The sequence below is a fragment of the Littorina saxatilis genome, linkage group LG15 (genome assembly GCF_037325665.1).
Source record: "Littorina saxatilis isolate snail1 linkage group LG15, US_GU_Lsax_2.0, whole genome shotgun sequence".
Lineage (NCBI taxonomy): Eukaryota > Metazoa > Mollusca > Gastropoda > Littorinimorpha > Littorinidae > Littorina > Littorina saxatilis.
In genome coordinates, this window is record NC_090259.1 from 38000403 (window position 1) to 38020966 (window position 20564).

The 20564-nt window shown below is 41.4% G+C and overlaps 1 protein-coding gene across 1 annotated transcript; it reads left to right on the forward strand.

The window, feature by feature from the left end:
- On the forward strand, window positions 1-14150 carry LOC138949265 (nose resistant to fluoxetine protein 6-like). The gene is made up of 7 exons (XM_070321053.1): window positions 1-162; window positions 1252-1331; window positions 1827-1958; window positions 3748-3868; window positions 5121-5307; window positions 5765-5913; window positions 10046-14150. Exons 1-7 carry the CDS (start codon window positions 13-15, stop codon window positions 10193-10195), a joined length of 969 nt encoding a protein of 322 aa, XP_070177154.1. The 5' UTR covers window positions 1-12; the 3' UTR covers window positions 10196-14150.
- Window positions 14151-20564: the final 6414 nt, after the last annotated feature.

Genomic DNA, 20564 nt, shown 5'->3' on the forward strand with positions numbered 1-20564 from the left:
ACACCAGTTTATATGCTGGTGATCATGGTGTACGTGTGCATACAGCCTTACTGGGGAGAGGGGCCCTTCTGGCAGGACGTGCAACTGGACAGAGATGGCTGTAAAACCGTGTGGTGGACCAACCTCCTGTACATCAATAATCTTGTTAAATCTGATGCAGGCGTAAGAGACATAAACTCAGTATTTATTTGTGTGCGTGTGTGGGGGGTGGGGGAAGGGTGGGTGGGGTTGAGTGTGTGTGTGTGTGTGTGTGTGTGTGTGTGTGTGTGTGTGTGTGAAGATGTTGGTGGGAGTGTGAATGTGTTTGTGTGTATGTGTAAGAAGGAAATCTGGGTGGCCGAGTGGTAACGCACCTGCGCTCGAAAGCGAGAGGTTACGAGTTCGACCCTGGGTCAGGGCGTTAGCAATTTTCTCCCCCCTTTCCTAACCTAGGTGGTGGGTTCAAGTGCTAGTCTTTTGGATGAGACGAAAACCCGAGGTCCCTTCGTGTACACTACATTGGGGTGTGCACGTTAAAGATCCCTCGATTGACAAAAGGGTCTTTCCTGGCAAAATTGTATAGGCATAGATAAAAATGTCCACCAAAATACCCGTGTGACTTGGAATAATAGGCCGTGAAAAGTAGGATATGCGCCGAAATGGCTGCGATCTGCTGGCCGATGTGAATGCGTGATGTATTGTGTAAAAAAATTCCATCTCACACGGCATAAATAATTCCCTGCGCCTTGAATATGTGCTCGATATAAATTGCATAAAATAAAAATAAAATAAAATAAAATAAATAAATCCCTGCGCTTAGAACTGTACCCACGGAATACGCGCGATATAAGCCTCATATTGATTGATTGATAAGAGAGATAAAGGGTGTGTGTGTGTGTGTGTGTGTGTGTGTGTGTGTGTGTGTGTGTGTGTTTGTGCGTGCGTGCGTGCGTGCGTGCGTGCGTGCGTGCGTGCGTGCGTGCGTGTGTGCGTGTGTGTGTGTGTGTGCGTGCGTGCGTGTATGTATTCAGTTTGAGTTACTCAAGAAGTAAGCTTTAACATGTATTAGTTTGCAAGTTAATAGTCGTTTCTTGCTAATGGGTTCTGTTAGCTTTATGGTTATGTTACAGTGTTTGGAACATGATGTAATAAACAAAGGGACGTAATCGCTCTAAACTTAGACAAAATTCAGTGAGAGTGGCGTGGAATAAACCTCTTTGCATCTGAGAGAATAACAAACAACGACTTGCATCCTCTCATCCTCTTTTTCAGTGCCTGGGACAGACGTGGTACCTGGCCAATGACATGCAGTTCTACATCCTGAGTCCTCTCATCTTCGTGCCTTTCTACTTGTGAGTTTACACAACTGAGGGGGAACATGTATGGAGGAATGTGTGTGTGTGTGTGTGTGTGTGTGTGTGTGTGTTTCTATGTGTGTTTGTGTGTCTGTGTCTGGGTGTGACCGTGTCTGTGTGCTTGTGTCTGTTTGTCTGTGTATGTGTATGTGTATGTGTGTCTGTGTCTGTGTCTGTATGTCTGTGTCTGTGTGTCGATGCGTGTCTGTCATTGTGGGACTTGTATGTTTGTCAGGTTGTAGAATTTTTGTGTCGTTGTCCCCACTTAAAAAAGTATTCAGCCTTGCATGCACCATTACAGCTATACAGAAAATAAGTTTAATAAAAACAAAGACGAATCAATGAAAAAACTAAAACAATGCAAATATCTCACACATTAAGCACAACTTAAAAAGCACAAATCCGCGAAAGCCAGTGATCTTCAGCGTTATTGTAGCGGGGTTCATTTACATCTTGATAAATAATAATAGTTTATCTTGAATTGTTTTTCAGCTCACCGATATTCGGAATGGTGTCAGCGGGTGTTTTTCTGCTCGTCACTTCTATCGTGCCCGGCGCGCTTACCATGAGGGATCATTTTCCACCCGGTCTTATACCTGGGCAGTTACAAGGGAACGCGTCAAGGTAACTCTGTTTGTCTTTTGCTCCAAGGCACACACACAAAATAAGGCAAACAATAATTGTAGTAGCAAACCTGCATGCAACTGAGGTTTAAAAAAAAAAAAACCCACCTTTGTTTGTCTTACGTTTCTAGAAGATGCACTTATGGAGATCCACCTACGCGGATTGCTCAATTAATCAAATCAAATGAAATCAAATCAAATCACATCAAATTTTATTGTACGAGGGTTTGGCATTTAAGCAATACAAACGAGCTTTTTGTTTCCAACCAGCCGTCGCCCAGAGAGGGACTACTCTAATCACATAATTGTATTCAGGGACATTCATATAAAAATATAAATTATACAAAAATAGAAAATAAAAAATATAACTGTTTAGAATAGGTTTTGGGTTTGTTGGGCTAAGTCGATAATACGCTGGATTTGAAACGAGTTCGTTGCTAGCGGCGTGGGTTTGTTGGGCTAATTCGATAATACGCTGGATTTGAAACGAGTTCGTTGCTAGCGGCGTGGGTTGGTTGGGCTAAGTCGATAATACGCTGGATTTGAAACGAGTTCGTTGCTAGCGGCGTGGGTTGGTTGGGCTAAGCCGATAATACGCTGGATTTGAAACAAGTTCGTTGCTAGCGGCGTGGGTTGGTTGGGCTAAGTCGATAATACGCTGGATTTGAAACGAGTTCGTTGCTAGCGGCGTGGGTTGGTTGGGCTAAGTCGATAATACGCTGGATTTGAAACGAGTTCGTTGCTAGCGGCGTGGGTTGGAAACCCGCGTTTTTCAGCGAGGCATTTATTTTCCTAATTGAACTTCGTGCAGACTCGCGTTGATGTCCATACGTAAGCATGCGCACGATAAAGATTCCGAGTTCAAAGCAAAAGTTTCAAGGCTTAAAAAAATCACTTGCATGCAAATTAAGATAAAATGTAATGGGTAGTGTCGTCGTGTATGGCACATGAGGCCTGGGTGGCCGAGTGGTAACGCACTTGCGCTCGGAAGCGAGAGGTTGCGAGTTCGACCCTGGGTCAGGGCGTTAGCAATTTTCTCCCCCCTTTCCTAACCTTGGTGGTGGGTTCAAGTGCTAGTCTTTCGGATGAGACGAAAAACCGAGGTCCCTTTGTGTACACTACATTGGGGTGTGCACGTTAAAGATCCCACGATTGACAAAAGGGTCTTTCCTGGCAAAATTGTATTGGCATAGATAAGAATGTCCACCAAAATACCCGTGTGACTTGGAATAATAGGCCGTGAAAAGTAGGATATGCGCCGAAATGGCTGCGATCAGCTGGCCGATGTGAATGCGTGATGCATTGTGTAAAACAATTCCATCTCACACGGCATAAATAAATCCCTGCGCCTCGAATATGTGCGCGATATAAATTGCAAAAAAACCCCATAAAAACACAATGAATAAATAAATAAATCCCTGGGCTTAGAACTGTACTGTACTGTAGAACTGTACCCACGGAATACGCGCGATATAAGCCTCATATTGATTGATTGATTGACATGAGAGAATAATCATTGAAGTGTACACAACGACTTTCATCCTCTAAGTTCAAAGTAAGTGTCTTTATAGGTTTGTTAGTTTGTTGGCCACTTTACGTTATGCATTTTATATGAGAGCCTGATATCCAACTGGATTGCAGGGCAGGTGTGTGTGTGTGTGTGTGTGTGTGTGTGTGTGTGTGCATGTGTGTACATGTGTCTGTGCGCGCGCGTGCGGGTGTGTGTGTGTGTGTGTGTGTGTGTGTGTGTGTGTGTGTGTTCATGCTAATGCATGTTTGTCTGTGTACAGCCAAGGAAATTTTTTCTCCGACTATTACATCAAACCCTACAACCGCATGGGCGCTTATGTTGTGGGTATGCTGGCTGGCTCCTTTCTGTATCGCACAGACTGCAAACTGAGGATAAACAAGGCAAGCATTATTTCTTTACCTGCAGTGGTTATTATTTTTGGGATTTGATGTAAATTGACAGACAGTCCTCCTCCTCCTCCTCCTCATCATCATCATCATCATCATCATCATCATCATCATCATCATCATCATCATCATCATCATCATCATCATCATCATCATCCCGGTAGCTCAGTCGGTAGAGCACTGGTCTTGTGATCCTCTGGTCGCAGGTTCGAATCCGGGCCGGGACGGACACGGGTCAACTGTATGTGCAGACTCAGAGACGGTATCCATGTTCCACCCCCGTGTCACCACAGTGGCACGTAAAATACCTCGGTCATTCTGCCATAAGTGCAGGTGGCTGATTACACCTAAACACACACACACCCCGGTAGCGCGACTCTGTTGCTGCTAGCTTTCTGCTGGGAGGAAGCGACCCGAATTTTCCAGCGATGGGACAATAAAGTAATGAAAAAACCATTGGAAACAAATCATTATCATCATCATCATCATCATCATTTAATGCAGATCCTCTAAAATGTTTATCGTAGTACCTAATTAACCTTTGATCGTTAAATGTGATCACAGGTTTAGAGTAAACATGACATATGTATATATTTTCAGATTAAGAATTTGATAAAGAATACGACGCAATCAATTTTGAATCTGTTTGCGAAAATTTGATTTTAATGACAACTTTATTTAGCAAACTCATTAATTAATGTTTAAGCCTCCAAGCTGAAATGTAATACCAAAGTCCGGCATTCGTTGAAGATTACTTGACCAACATTTCAACAAAAGTGGTTGAAAAGTTAGAGCGTGACAGTGCCGCCTCAACTTTCACAAAAAGCCGGATATGACGTGTTCAAAGACATTTATCGAAAACATGAAAAATACATTTGGGGATATCATACTTAGGAACTCTCATGTGAAGTTTCATGAAGATCGGTCCAGTAGTTTTCCCTGAAGCGCTCCACACACACACACACACACACACACACACACACACACACACACACACACTCAGAGACAGACACACATACACACAGACAGACACACATACACCACGACCCTCATCTCGATTCCCCATCCTCGTATGTTAACACATTCAGTCAAAACTTGACTTAATGATCAAACGGACTGCATGATACACAAATCCTTACGATTTTTTTCACAGAAAGACAATACAATTCCTGATATTTCAGGTTAAGGTAAACACTGCATACAATTTGTAAAATACATTAATTCTTGCATTATGTTTTTTCTTCAGTTTCTCAACCTGTTCATATGGGGAGTTACCACGGCGTGTGCCCTAGCCGTGCTGTACGGACTGTCGGACGCTTCTAACGGTCACCCTATCACGCTACCTGTGTCCGCTTTATACAACGCTCTTAACAGACAGGTGTGGGGAGCCTGCGTTGCCTGGGTGATAGTCGCCTGTTGTACTGGCAATGGAGGTATGTGGACACTTGTTGTGGTTTAGTGTTCGTGTGTGTGTGTTTTAGACTGTCGCTGACAGTCTCTCTTTCCAGTGTATGTGTGTGTATGTGTGTGTGTGTGTGTGTGTGTGTGTGTGTGTGTCTTTGTGAGTGTGGGTGCGTGTGTATTTTGCCGATGTATGTGTGTGTGTTACCTATGTGTATGTGTCAAATTGTCATATGATTGTGTGTGTGTGTGTGTGTATGTGTGTGTGTGTGTGTGTGCGTGCGTGCGTGCGTGCGTGCGTGCGTGCGTGCGTGCGTGTGTGCGTGCGTACGTACGTGCGTGTGTGTGAGTGTGTCCGTGTGTGTGTGTGTGTGTGTGCGTGGGTGTGTGCGTGTGTGAGTGTGTGTGTGTGTTCACATGCACAGGCTTACTTGCATCTGCCATTTCTCTTGTATGCATGTGCTGTTCACCGTGTCATATACCTTTCAGGTTTTGTGAACACAATACTGTCGTGGCCCGCACTGATACCTCTGAGTCGTCTGACCTACTGTATCTACCTTCTGCACCCAATAATCATCGATCTATACCTTTTCAACATGAATACCGTCTTCTACATGGATGAAAATAGCATCAATGCTGTGAGTAGTTGCGTCCATCGTATCTTATAGGAGGTGACTCCCACAGTGTCACCCATTCAAATGGCAATGCAAATAGCCTGAGATGTTGGATGATAATTCCACAAAGTTTCATGTATGAAGGTCAAGTTTTTTTTTTTTTCTTTTTACATTTAGTCAAGTTTTGACTAAATGTTTTAACATAGAGGGGGGAATCGAGACGAGGGTCGTGGTGTATGTGTGTGTGTCTGTCTGTCTGTCTGTCTGTCTGTCTGTCTGTCTGTCTGTCTGTGTGTGTGTGTAGAGCGATTCAGACTAAACTACTGGACCGATCTTTATGAAATTTGACATGAGAGTTCCTGGGTATGATATCCTCAGACGTTTTTTTCATTTGTTTGATAAATGTCTTTCATGACGTCATATCCGGCTTTTCGTGAAAGTTGAGGCGGCACTGTCACGCTCTCATTTTTCAACCAAATTGGTTGAAATTTTGGTCAAGTAATCTCCGACAAAGCCCAGACTTCGGTATTGCATTTCAGCTTTGTGGCTTAAAAATTAATTAATGACTTTGGTCATTAAAAATCTGTATTTTATTATTGTTTTTATAAAACGATCCACATTTACGTTCATCTTATTCTCTATCATTTTCTGATTCCAAAAACATATAAATATGTTATATTTGGATTAAAAACAAGCTCTGAAAATTAAAAATATAAACATTATGATCAAAATTAAATTTTCGAAATCAATTTAAAAACACTTTCATCTTATTCCTTGTCGGTTCCTGATTCCAAAAACATATAGATATGATATGTTTGGATTCAAAACACGCTCAGAAAGTTAAAACGAAGAGAGGTACAGAAAAGCGTGCTATCCTTCTCAGCGCAACTACTACCCCGCTCTTCTTGTCAATTTCACTGCCTTTGCCATGAGCGGTGGACTGACGATGCTACGAGTATACGGTCTTGCTGCGTTGCATTGCGTTCAGTTTCATTCTGTGAGTTCGACAGCTACTTGACTAAATGTTGTATTTTCGCCTTACGCGACTTGTTAACTATTTTTGTAGAATATTTTTGAAAATCGGAGAAGGCCTCAAAAGTAGGAGGGCCGGTGTAACACGACATTTTTACTCCACGAAAAATGTACTCCGGAGTAAATATTTCGTACGAAATTCTTACTCTGAGTACACTTTTCGTACGAGAAAAGAACTCCCCAAGGCACGAAAAAATTACTCCCTCCACAAAATTTTTACTCCCCATTTTTTTTACTTCCAATAAAAATCTCGTATTCAAAAATGGGATGCGGGCGAAGGGATAATTCCAATAAGTGATCTCGCGCACACGAATGTCGCGCTATCCTCCCTCCACCCCTTCCACCACCAAGACTAACAGGGGACAAGGGAGTAAACATTTCGTACACCTGGCATGGGAAGTTAAATTGCTCGTGTTGGGGTGAAGTAATTTATTCGTTATTTATTCGTCAGGGGAGTAACATTTTTGTACAAAATGTTTACTCGGAGCTCACCTGTCTTGGGGAGTAATTTTCTCGTGCAATGAGGGGGTGCTTTTTTCGTAAAGGGAGTAACTTTTTCGTACGAAATGTTTACTCCGGAGTAAAAATCTCGTGGGAGTAACTTTCTCGTGTTACACCGGATCTCGTATTTTTGCGTCAGTCTTCGAATTTGAATTTGTTCCCGAAAGAGCATAAAAGTCAGAACATTTTACACATAAACTTGAAACTGAGTTAACTTGTCATCCCATATCTTAAGCCAATGTACACCAAATATGTGACCCTCCACCACGAAATGAGTCGCATGTCACCTCGCGCGGATCTGCGCTAGGCTTAATATAAGTCCGGGGAGTGTCTGGTAACAGTGTGAGGGTCACCTTAGTCACAGGCTTATAACTCAAACTCGCTCTTTTCCAAAACGGTTTTCACCACTGGATAGGGCATAAAAAAAACTCTTTCGGAAAATTTAAAAATATGAAAATCATGCAAGGGTGACATGCGACTCATTCCGTGGTGGAGGGTCACATATGAAGTCAATTGCTGCAGTAATTATAAGCATCTCAATGGGTGGCATGTTTAGGTCACCCTGTATAAAATGGAGCCCGCTGTTTAAAGGTGGTCGTCTACATTTTTGCTTTTTTTCAATAATCTTATGGTTAGATTTCGCTAAAAAGTTATGTCAGATGATGAATGAACCATGGGGAAAAAAGTTATAGAAAAAAAAAGATGTGAAAAAAGATTTTATTTTTGGGTAGCGTGACTCACGCTTCCAATATTTTGTTTTCTGTTTGCTGAGAACATGTGCTTTGCCTAAAAATACTGACCAATCAAATTCATGTTACTATGCTTATAGCCACGCCCAAACAAGTGCAGCAACAGTTTGACACTGGAGCGCTGTCCACGCTTTTTTTTAAACGCACGAAATGCACGGGATTTGAGAGGAGTTTTGCGCTTGACATTTTCCAAAATAAGGATATCCTACTATGAGTACTACGCTGGAATACTACAATGAATTTTCAAACGGCTACACTGGCTTCGTCTTTCCTGATCGAAAGGGGGTGTATTCTTGATATTTGTAGATAATAAACTCTGCATTTCAATGGTCAAATGGCGATTTCGGTATAAAAATGTAGACAAGGACCTTTAAGACCTCCAACATTCTGAGTAAAGCAGGTATAAAAGGCGGCGAGTTTTTAAACGATTCTAAATGTACAGATTTTATTAACAGACACTAGGATCGTTCAATGGGATATTTGTAACATTGGGGTCTTCACCCTTACTCTTGTTCTATGTATATCAAATATTACACGGCCACTGGGGGACCGGCACGGTTGGCCTAGTGGTAAGGCGTCCGCACCGTGAGCGGGAGGTCGTGGGTTCGAAGCCCGGCCGGGTCATACCTAAGACTTTAAAATTGGCAGTCTAGTGGCTGCTCCGCCTGGCGTCTGACATATTGGGGTTAGTGCTAGGACTGGTTGGTCCGGTGTCAGAATAATGTGACTGGGGGAGACATGAAGCCTGTGCTGCGACTTCTGTCTTGTGTGTGGCGCACGTTATATGTCAAAGCAGCACCGCCCTGATATGGCCCTACGTGGTCGGCTGGGCGTTAAGCAAAAAAAAAAAAAAAAAAAAAAAAACGGCCACTGGAGAATTAACAGAGAGAAAAAAAGAAAACAGTCACATTTTATTTCCAAATGTGTGTTATCTGTGGGTACACGGGTACGTGCATGTGGGGTTTAAAACCTGTAACCAACCGGTCTTAGTCTGTACCACGAAATATATGTCGCGACAACCAGCTGACAGTCGTATGTACAACTAGATGATTACCCGCTTCGCCGGGTACCGGCTTCGCCGGGAAGAAGTAGAGCCGAATACCAGGCTGCGCCCGGGACCCGGCTTTGCCGGGTGTACGCCGGCTTCGCCGGCGCACGAAGGAAAGGAGATAAACGCGCAAAACACCGGAGACCTTCTAAAAATAGTAACGTGCAGTGACCTTCTAAAAATAGTAACGTAGTAACGGGAATATAGATTGACGCCACACGGAGGAAGGGAGATAATCGCGGCTGAAAACACTGGAGAAGATAAGGAAGAGTTACTGGTAGTGGATCCAGACCAAAAAAAACCAAAATCGGTTCAGCGCGCACAGCGCTGCGCGCTGAGAGCACGTGTTGAAATATCTCATCGACCAGGTTGTGTCCAGGGTGTACCTAAATATGATCACCAAATTTGAAACAGATCCATCGAGAACCTTGGCCGCGCATCGCGCACAGACACACAGACAGACAGACAGACAGACAGACAGACAGACAGACAGACAGACACACAGACACTAGTCGTATATATATATATATATATATATATATATAGATGTCGACCTCATAGTTTTGACGAACTTTTGACTTACTCTTGTCTTTTGACTCACACTTGAATTTGACCCACACACGACTTTAGAGTCGCACTCGACTAGTGACTGACTCTTCACTCTTGTGGTTCATGCTTTGCTTTTGACCTCATACTTTTGACGCTCTTTTAACTAACTCTTGGCCTTAAACTCACACAATAGACTTTTGCCTCATATGCTCAACTTTTGACTTTCGCTTGGCTCACCAGTGAAACATGTAACCTCATTTTATCCTTCATTTTACAGGTGATGTTTTTCCTTGGGATCCTGGTGGTATCCTACATGGCCGCAGCGATAACTTCCCTTTCCTTTGAGGCTCCAATGATGGCATTGGAGAAAATTCTCTTTAACCGGGATAAGAAGGAGACAAGAAAAGATGGTGCTGAAGAAAAGTAAGGAAGGGTGTCATGACAGGGTGGCAACGAGGAACAGCAACAACAGCAGTAGCAGCAGCCATGGACGAAGCAGTTGTAAGAATATTGCTTTGAGCAACAACAGGCAACCAAAGCTTCAACGCTGTGACAAGACATTTGATAAAATAAACCCAGAAAGAATGACAACTGACTAGGACATGTTAAGAAGATTGTGTGTATGTGTTTTACATTCCATTGTTACATTTTTTTCAATTTGTATTTGTTTTCAGCCGTCAGCTTTTTGATGTGTTTTTTTGTTTTTGTTATTCGTTTGTTTGCATGATAAATTCAATTCAATGCAATTCAATACAACTTTATTGTCTGAATGTAAAACATACAGAACATTTTGTTTGTTGTCTTTTGTCGTTTTTTCTTCCTTTTGTTGTGTTTGTGTTTTTTTTTGTTTTCCTGGCTACTATACTATAACGTTTCATAAACAGAAGGTGTTATAGCTTTCTTTCAGTCATTATTAGTATTTTTGTGTGCGTAAATTTGTTTCGCACCATTTTCATCTTTGTGATATTGTTCAAGCCAAAACAAGTTTTCCTTAAAATTGCTTTGCAAGTTATGTTCGTTCTATTTCCTATATGATTAATTTATCCTTTGAGTTTGACGGTTTTGGGCTTATGATGTTTGGACATTCATATTTATCTTAACTCTTTATGTGTGCCAATAGTTTGTTTTATATATTTTTTAATTTATTTTTTATTTTTGAGTTATTAATTGTTTGTACAGTATTGGTTCACCCATAGACCATTTGTCCTGGACCGCCAACTAGCTCTCTCTCCGCTCTTTCTCTCTATTACGAGGTAGCGGCCTCTCGCATTTAGGAACCTACGCTTACAAGCCTTTCAGAAATCGGGGGGACGTGATATCCGGTGTCAATTGTATACATGGACGAAGTTGCCGAGGTAAGTTCTGAAAATGCTAAAATAAACTCAGCAAAAGTGCATATGGAACATGTTTTTCGATGAGTTTTGTTAAGTTTAGTTTGGAGTTTTGGAAAATCCAGTTCATTGTCACCTCCCATTGTCACAAATAACTTGAGCGTGCTTTCTTTTCACTGTCTTCGAATCGCTGGCCTTTCAAACCGGACGCGACGCGCCCCTGAAAGTCGAGCGTCGCAACCTCGAAGGGTCACGTGACGAGTTGGCGATCCAGGCTATTTGGTCTATGGTTCACCAGAGAAACACATTCCAAGTTACTTTTGAAAATATGATAAACAGAGTGATATATTTTAATGAGTTGTGAGAAGTGTGCATTTTAAAACTATTTGAAATCTGTACTTTGAAACTATCAAATGAATGAGAATACATGTATATGGATGCAACTCTCTATATACTTTAACAGCTACAATTAAAGACAGATTTATGTTTGTGATCCATTTATTCAATTCAATTCAGCTGAACAGAGTTTACAGAAGGAAACAATATGAAACAGTACATTTTAAACATCATCATTGTGCAGTTATCGTGTGTGTGTGTTTAATTCTTTTAATGCAAAGATTGTCATGATGAGCTAGTTTTAATTGCCACACGTGCTTCATTTGCTGCTTGTGAATTTCAATCAAACTGTTTCTGTAGGCGAAACATACAGTCTTGCATTGTTTTCCTTTGTGGTTTAACCTACTATTTTTTCCACATACACTTCTTCATTGAACAAAGCTTTTGATTTAGTTTCTGCTCGTCAGGTGTTTTTATGTTGGTGGTGTTGATTTTTGTGTGTGTTCTTTTTGTCGTTTCCTTGATACTTTTCTCAGTAAAACAGATGTTTTGTTCTTGCCAAAATGACGTCACGTTTTAAACATTATATGGAGGTTGAGCTTTACTCTGTCTTTAATTATACTCTGTATTCTAGCAGAATTAATAAGTTCATGTTGTTATGAGTACTTAATTGTGATTACTGTGGCAGTTGTTCAGCTAAACATAATATGGTCAGCTGTGATTTTTGTTTCATAATTATTTTCGATTTGTTTGCTTTTTGCTCTGCGTTAGGTGCTTCTTTTGGTCGACAGAAAGCTGAAGTATTTTATCTGGTTGTATTTATCAGAATCTCAGTACTGTTTCAATGGAAAGGTGCTTTTATGAGTAGTGTACTTGTCAAGGTAACAGGAGAAGTTGATGACAAATAAAAGAGAACGAACGTGTTATGAATTCAGCTGTGCCGTTAGCATTCCTTGCTTTGGAATTGAACAGAAACATTTCAATTTATGGGATATAAAACAATTTCTTTTATGTAAACTGATACTTGGAGTTGACACACACTTATTCTGTCAATCTGGGTGTATGAAAACAGGGCCACAATCTAATGTTTTCTGCTGCTTTTTCAAAGAATCATGATTCTGTAAGAGGAGCAAAGCATATTACCTCGCATGCCAAACGATAAGCCCTGTCAGAAAAATAGCATTTTTTCCAACTGAAACATAACAAGTGGGAAATAAGAAATAAATTCAGCTTTATCTTTCACTGGAACTAGAGCAGTACATATGCGGGCAACATGGATGACTTATTATTACACACATTTGATCATTCCATATGCACTGTATGCTATTTCTAAATTTGTTAAAACTCCTTTTCTGTGGCTTGTGTTTTAATGCACGTGTGCAGAGATAATGTATGCTGATAAACAATTTTGCTAAATATATTGTTTGTTTCTAGGCAATAAGTATACTTGAATCTTCACAATGGATAATGTTCCATGCATGAAAGAACCCTTCCGTATTTGTATCCTGCGAAGCTGTAGTGGTTTGATGCGCTTTTCATTCTGTTTGTACATTCATCACCCCCCGCGGGTTAGGGGGAAGAATTTACCCGATGCTCCCCAGCATGTCGTAAGAGGCGGCTAACGGATTCTGTTTCTCCTTTTACCCTTGTTAAGTGTTTCTTGTATAGAATATAGTCAATGTTTGTAAAGATTTTAGTCAAGCAGTATGTAAGAAATGTTAAGTCCTTTGTACTGGAAACTTGCATTCTCCCAGTAAGGTCATATATTGTACTACGTTGCAAGCCCCTGGAGCAATTTTTTGATTAGTGCTTTTGTGAACAAGAAACAATTAACAAGTGGCTCTATCTCATCCCCCCCTTTCCCCGTCGCGATATAACCTTGAACGGTTGAAAACGACGTTAAACACCAAATAAAGAAAGAAATGTACATTCATTTGCCGTATAGTGTATGGCAGTTGCTTGACTTAATACTTCTGACAAACATCACGTTTGATGGTACAAGATTAAAAGGAACCAAGTTAAACGGGTTATTATGATGATATACATCGTGATCAGGAGCAGACTTGTTCTTGTTTTGCATCCCCAACTGAGTAGAGTGCATATGTTTTACCGAAACGTATTGTTCTGATTTCCATGACACACAACTTCAACTTGTGAAATATTCATGTAAAAACAGTCAAAAGAGTCCGTACGTTGCTGGTCCCTTTTTCCAATAGGGATTTTAAAGTTAATTTAGCAGACAAAAGGACCCCCCAAAAAGTGATTTTCTTAACAAAAGAAAAAGTTCCCTCTTGTCGGATACATAAACGTGTAGACCCTATTAGTGAACCATTGAATTGATAATGGTATCATTCTTAGTAGCATTAAACACTCAATCAGATTTTCAAACATACTGTTTGTTTTACTCATTTATTGTTAATTAAACAGCAAACATTTTCATCACAAAATAATCTTTCGTAGTGTGGCCATAAGCCGTTCTGCAGTCTACATTCGTATCTTCTATTTTTTTCTCCTGTCTGAAGATCAACCTTGCAGCAGGTTTTGTAACAGTTTATTTTTTGTGCATTGACAGCGTGCTCACCCTGTGACGTGACCAGTGATGACACTTTTGTGTTGCCATAATGATGTTGAGGTGTATGAATGTACTGTTAACATCGATGTAATCTATCTTTGTGATTAATTCGTTTTGTATTAACAATAAATCAGCTTATTGTATTGACCTCCTCCATTTTTACACACACACCACACACACACACACACACACACACACACACACACACACACACACACACACAGGCACGCATACATATACATATAGACGCACCGTGCACACGCGCACACACCCACACACACCCACACACACACACACACACACACACACACACACACACACACACACACATATATCTGTTCAGATTGAAGATATAGGACGGCACATTTGGAGGTAATTGTAGGCTTAATTTGATGAACTCCATTTGATAAACCCATATCTGACATCTGCATCTAATTACATTTCTTCCATGGCCACTTTAACGGTCTGCTTTTATCTTCGACAGGTATGATTTCACTGTTGACATTACATTTCTCAGCGTCGGACAGTACCGCTGCAACAGTATGAGTTATTTCTGATATGCTGACTGTAAGCAGGTGATAGATATGTCGAGGAAATGGATATCAGCAAGAACCAGCAGGCGATTTTGAAGGAAGTAGATGGCAACATCGTTAAAGGCAAAAAATATAATGATTTTGAGTCAAATCATCAATTGATGTCGCTCAGTAGGCTACTGATCCGTTAGATTGCTTTTTCTCATATATCAGCACATAAAATTATGAATGACCTGTACGAATAGTTTTTTTTCTTTTGACAAAAAAGCAGTCCTACGAGTTCGGTTTAAAGATACACGTTCGGTTGTACTTTCAACTCGCTTCAACCCTGCGTTACTTTGCCTTCCTTGCCTTTCCTTACACACACACACGCGCACGCACACACACACACACAAACACACACACACAAACACACACACACGCACACGCACATACACACACACACACACACACACTTACACACACAAACACTTAACAAAACGAGTGTCTACCAGACGGAAAATTTAAAAAAAACCAACAACAAAGGACAGTCATTCCTCGTTTTCCTCATGAATATCAAACCGAGTAAGAGACTGACCTAAATCATTCACTGCTGCAAACAAAAACTGACAGACCCTTCGAAGTTGCAAAACAGCTTTGGGACAAGCAAAGGCACAAGACACCGGTTTGAAGACATGAAATTCACTAGTGTCTTTACCCCCCAATATGTTAAAGAAACGATACTATAAAGACAAAAAAACCCATGTTTTTGCTTTGTTACGTTATCTTCCTGCCAAAAATACTCTACACTACTCGTCATAAAAACCTTTGCAGATGCGTTTGAGGACAGATCTTTGTGATGAGGCCGTGTATCGTAAAACCAACTATATGACTAGAAAGGCCGTTTATTCCACTAACTTATTCAAAAAACAGATTGAGTTTCCATGACGTAGTGTCGATACAGTGGAACCTACAACACAGACACCCCCAAAATCAAATTCGCAAAATCAAGGTTCCCGCGTTAAAATTGACAAAAAATCCGAACTGCTAAAACGACAGAACTATCACACGGTGAAAATTAGGATTTTAGAGTTTAAAAGGGATTTAGGTTTTAACGATAATCGTAAATATTATATACTAGCGTGAGAGACCCGGCTTCGCCCGGGCTCTTCTGTCTGTCTATGGCTGTCTGTGTGCGTCTCTCAAACACACACACACACACACACACACACACACACACACACACACACACACACACACACACAAACACACACACGCAGGTAATAAAACATTCTGAGTTCGGTTCAAAAGTGTATGTTTAAAAAGAAAATTTATTAAGTGATGTAAAGAGAAGCATTTATACGCAGACATTCACACGCACATACCGTGGCTGACACGCATGGAGACGTACAAATACACATTCACACACAGTCATCGTGGCTGAGATGCCTGGCCGCAGGTACACACTTATTAGAAAGAATCCACAATTTGTACGTAAGAGTTTAAAACGCTTAAATGCATGCATTGACAGTCAAAATACATATTCAAAATATATAGATGGATAAAAATAGAACCAATTAATTTAACAGATACACAGATATTCACACACAGACACCGTGACTGACACCCATGGAGACGTACAAATACTCATTGACACACACTCACCGTGGCTGAGATGCATGGACGCAGGTACACAGTCATTAGAAAGAATCCACAAATTATACGTAAGAGTTAAAATGGCAGAAATGCATGTATTCTCAGTCAAAATACAAATTTAAACTACATACATGGATAAGAATACAACCGATTAATTTAACACATTTATACGCAGATATTCACACACACACACACCGTGACTGACACGCATGGAGACATACAAATACACATTCACACACACTCACCGTGGCTGAGATGCATGGACAGGGATACACACTCATTAGAAAGAATCGCTGGTCCGCAGTTTCGGCCGATCTGGCTCTGGCCTTTGCTGTTTTGTCGGTTTCTTGTCTTGCTTGACGCTGGTCCGCAGTTTCGGCCGATCTGGCCCTGGCCTTTGCTCTTTTGTCGGTTTCTTGTCTGTCTTGACGCTGGTCCGCAGTTTCGGCCGATCTGGCTCTGCATGGCCATCGCAAGCCGGAGGAGGATTGGAGGGCTGGCAGCGCAGCGGCGTCGGCAGCGGCGGTGGTGGTCAGGTGCACATCTTCACAGTCACAGGAGTGCACATGCACGACATCGTCTTCCTGCCCCCTCCCTTCTCGGAGCTTTGGCGATCACAGACAGACAGACACACACACACACACACACACACACAGACAGACACTCTCTTTTATTTATATGTATAGATGGAATTTAGTTAATAGTAACGAGTTGTACAGTGAGATTGAAGAATAAATTTAGCAGCCAAGGGGTCACTTAGTACATGGAAGATAGGTTCCAAGTTTAAGTAATAATGTAGATAAGAATTAAAGCCAACAAGGCAAAAGTTTGTTGATGATAAGGAGTTATGAAGAACGTTATGACAGATTCGGTTTAATAAGAGATAGACTGGCACCCGAAGGTCACGAAACGCAGAATAGTAAATCAAACGAATAACCAATCAAACGGAAGAATAAGAAAAGACAGAAACGGATATATAAGATTACAAAATATAAATATTCGCTCTCTCAGCTCTCAGACCACTGAATAAGAAGACATCCGTCTGGTACCCGGTCAACGAATAGTCAAGGTATGACGACTTTAACTCTCATAGGATAGGGAAATAGGATGTATATTTTGTAATATGTAGTGATCATTCTTAAAGTAAATTCTTAAATTGTTTTCCTGAATTGTGTGTGGTATGCTTCAAGATTTTTTCTTGTCTAAAGGTTTTGAATGTGAAACGTTGATTTCTCTCTAGTTTAAACGGGTGTGATGTCGGTGATGTCAGTGATGAGCGTATCCGCGGTTCAACCGCACGTTTGTTTGTAAATTGTCCGTCATCATTGTACGTATGTGTGTACGCCCACTGTTATACGTTCTATGTGTTTCTGTGGTGGATCGCCAAGACTAGCACACCTAGCAAACATGGCAACCAAACGTGACACACTCTTAGCAACGGCACTTAGCCACCACACGTAGCCACCATGCACCGTACATTCATTTCTGAAGAACACATTAACCCAACACATTGAAATACATAACTATAGCACGAAGAAAAGTATAGTGTAGTTAACGACACATCTTCAGACACCATGACGACGCCACGCACACAGAACAATACGCACAACAACATACAAGCACAACCACAACTCGCGCAACTCCCCGTGCGATAGAACAATCAAATCTGCATCCAAATCAGTCAGTTTTGTTCACATATCTTGTCTAACATCGACGCTATATAATGGCATGCTGAGTGGTGTGGGTGTCAATCCTCTCAGCAGGCATAAAAGGCAGTTTTTGAAACTGTTTAGCGGGTAATGAGACAAAAAATGGTACATATAAGTACAGTTAATATGCACGGAAAAGTATACCTCTTCATTTATCTACAGAGATCGATCTGTTTTGTTTTGTCCTATTTTGTGTGTGTGTGTGTGTGTGTGTGTGTGTGTGTGTGTGTGTGTGTGTGTGTGAGAGAGAGAGAGGGTGTGTGTGTGTGTGTGTGTGTGTGTGTGTGTGTGTGTGTGTGTGTTACTACGTGAGTGAGTGTGTGTGTGTGTGTGTGCTTGTGTGAGTGTGTGTGTGTGTGTGTGTGTGTGTGTGTTTTGTGTGTGTGTGTGTGTGTGTGTGTGTGTGTGTAAGGAAAAGCAAGGAAGGTAAAATAACGCAGGGTCCTCATTCATTTATTTACAGCGCTCGATCTGTTCTCCTATTTTGTTTGTGTTGTGTGTGTGTGTGCGTGTGTGTGTGTGCATGTGTGTGTGTGCGTGTGTGTGTGTTTGAATGTGTGTATGCTTGCGCTCGCGCGCGCGCGTGTGTGTGTGTATGTATGTGTGTGTGTGTGTGTGTGCGTGTGTGTGTGTGTGTGTGTGTTGTGTGTGTGTGTGTGTGTGTGTGTGTGTGTGTGTGTGTGTGTGTGTGTGTGTGTGTGTGTGTAGGCTTTCGAGGGAGGGCTACATTCTTCCGGCCTACACATTTCATTCATCATATGTTAAAAGTCCCGTAACTTTGCGTCCTTTGTATCATGACATCGTGTTTTTTCTCGCTCAGCTGAAAGCGCTTTTGAATATGTCGCTCCCTGAGACAAGAAAAATCGGAAAGTGAAAAACCGAGTCACGCGTTTGACAAGTTTGTGTGATAACGTTTGTCTGACGATGTACGTTTGCTTAAGGGCAGACACCACAGTGAAAAAAGTGATTGTTGTGTTCCCTGGTCATTTCCGTTTTCTTTTTGATTCTGGACTTTTGAACCTCTTCTGGTTACTCTGATGAATTTATTTTAGATCAGAATTAATCATAAACGGTCAAAACGGCTAAATGAACAATGTATGTGTATGCAACTTTGCCTTGAAAAAACCCCCACAAAACAGCACAAAAATGCGTATGTTTGGGAGTTGACTGCGAGTCAAACACATCGTCAGCGGTGGTCACGTTTGCATGACTGGAATGAGTTGTCTTCTCTTTGCTAAGATCAGTTCATGACGCGCACAACGGGAATTTCCGTTTACGGATTTCGCGCCGTTAGTAACAGCAACCTGAAGACATTCCAATGAGCCGAAGAGAACCGATGAAGATTCCGGAAGATTCCGTATGAACAGTTTTCGCTACTGACCAATCAAATCGCGGATATTAATCTTCGTTTATGCTCGGTCTCGCTTCGGTTCAATTCGGCCTTCCCAGAATGCAATATTCTTCATTTCCGCCAGAAGTTGACAAAGGAGATGTGAAATACCTACTGCTGCAATTTTCTTTGGATATCTTTCTGGAAACTTCCGTTTGTGACATGTTTTGCCCCAATTTCAGTGCTAGACACGCAAAAGAGAAGATTATCGGGTAAAATCATATCAGTTGCAGAGGCTCGCGTGACAGAAGTATAAAACGAAAGTGCGAGTCGATAGTGTCGTCTGCTACGAACGAATCTGAAGATCAAGTTTGTGCCTTCTTCTTCCAAAATGAAAACTGGCAAGGAACTATGCTGCTTCCCTTGCAATAGATGGAACGGAGCAAGAAATCACCATCGGCGGTGTACGTGTGAAGCACGTTGCAATGAATGTTTTGAACCAGGACTTATTTTAGAGTTGCGGAGCGGAATACGTACGGCAATACGGACAACACGTCGGATTTCGCTATTTATTGCAACGAGAAGGCAGGCCCTATATCTTTTTCTCCAGAAAAAAGCGAAGCAAATAAACTCCGTAGAAAAAGAACAGCCAATATGAAAATGACTTTGTTCAGCCATGGTGCAACACCATGCAACTCCTGAGAAGTCTGATGCAGTTGAATACTAGCCCAAGCAGAGCAGGGAAGATTCCAAGCAGCTGATGATCTGGTATTAGGTATGTATTTTTTCTTCTTTCACACAAAAAGGTACACGTTTGTATATTTTTTTGGTTATTAGTGCAGTTCTGTTTTTGTGTGTTTCACTGTTTGATACTTATGCTGAAGTACAGAATCAAAGTAGCAACATCCTGATGCAAAGACACTGTATAATTTATGATGCAAAGTCTGTTATGGGTTGCTACTGTGAAGCTTGGTGGTCACCAGGTTTGTCAGTGTTGGGGAAAAACATCTGTTCTTTCCTAATTTATTTTGTCAAGCATATATACCTTCCTTCTGTGATCAGTTTTATTGTAGCACAAACAAACATGCATTCACATGGCCCAATGCTTGTGGTCATACTTCCCGTGCAGCCCATATGGTTTCTGCATGCAATGTATGTGCAATAGCTGTAAATCAGACCTTTCACTAGCCCTCAACCGCCTCCACACCATTCACATGATTATCCCCGAGTACGCAGTACTAGGGTCCAGCAGACTTTAATTGTGTGTCTGTCTGTGTATCTGTCTGTGTGTCTGTCTCGACTTAACAGCTTATTGCTGGGAAACTACTGGGCGCAGTTCGTTCAAAAGTT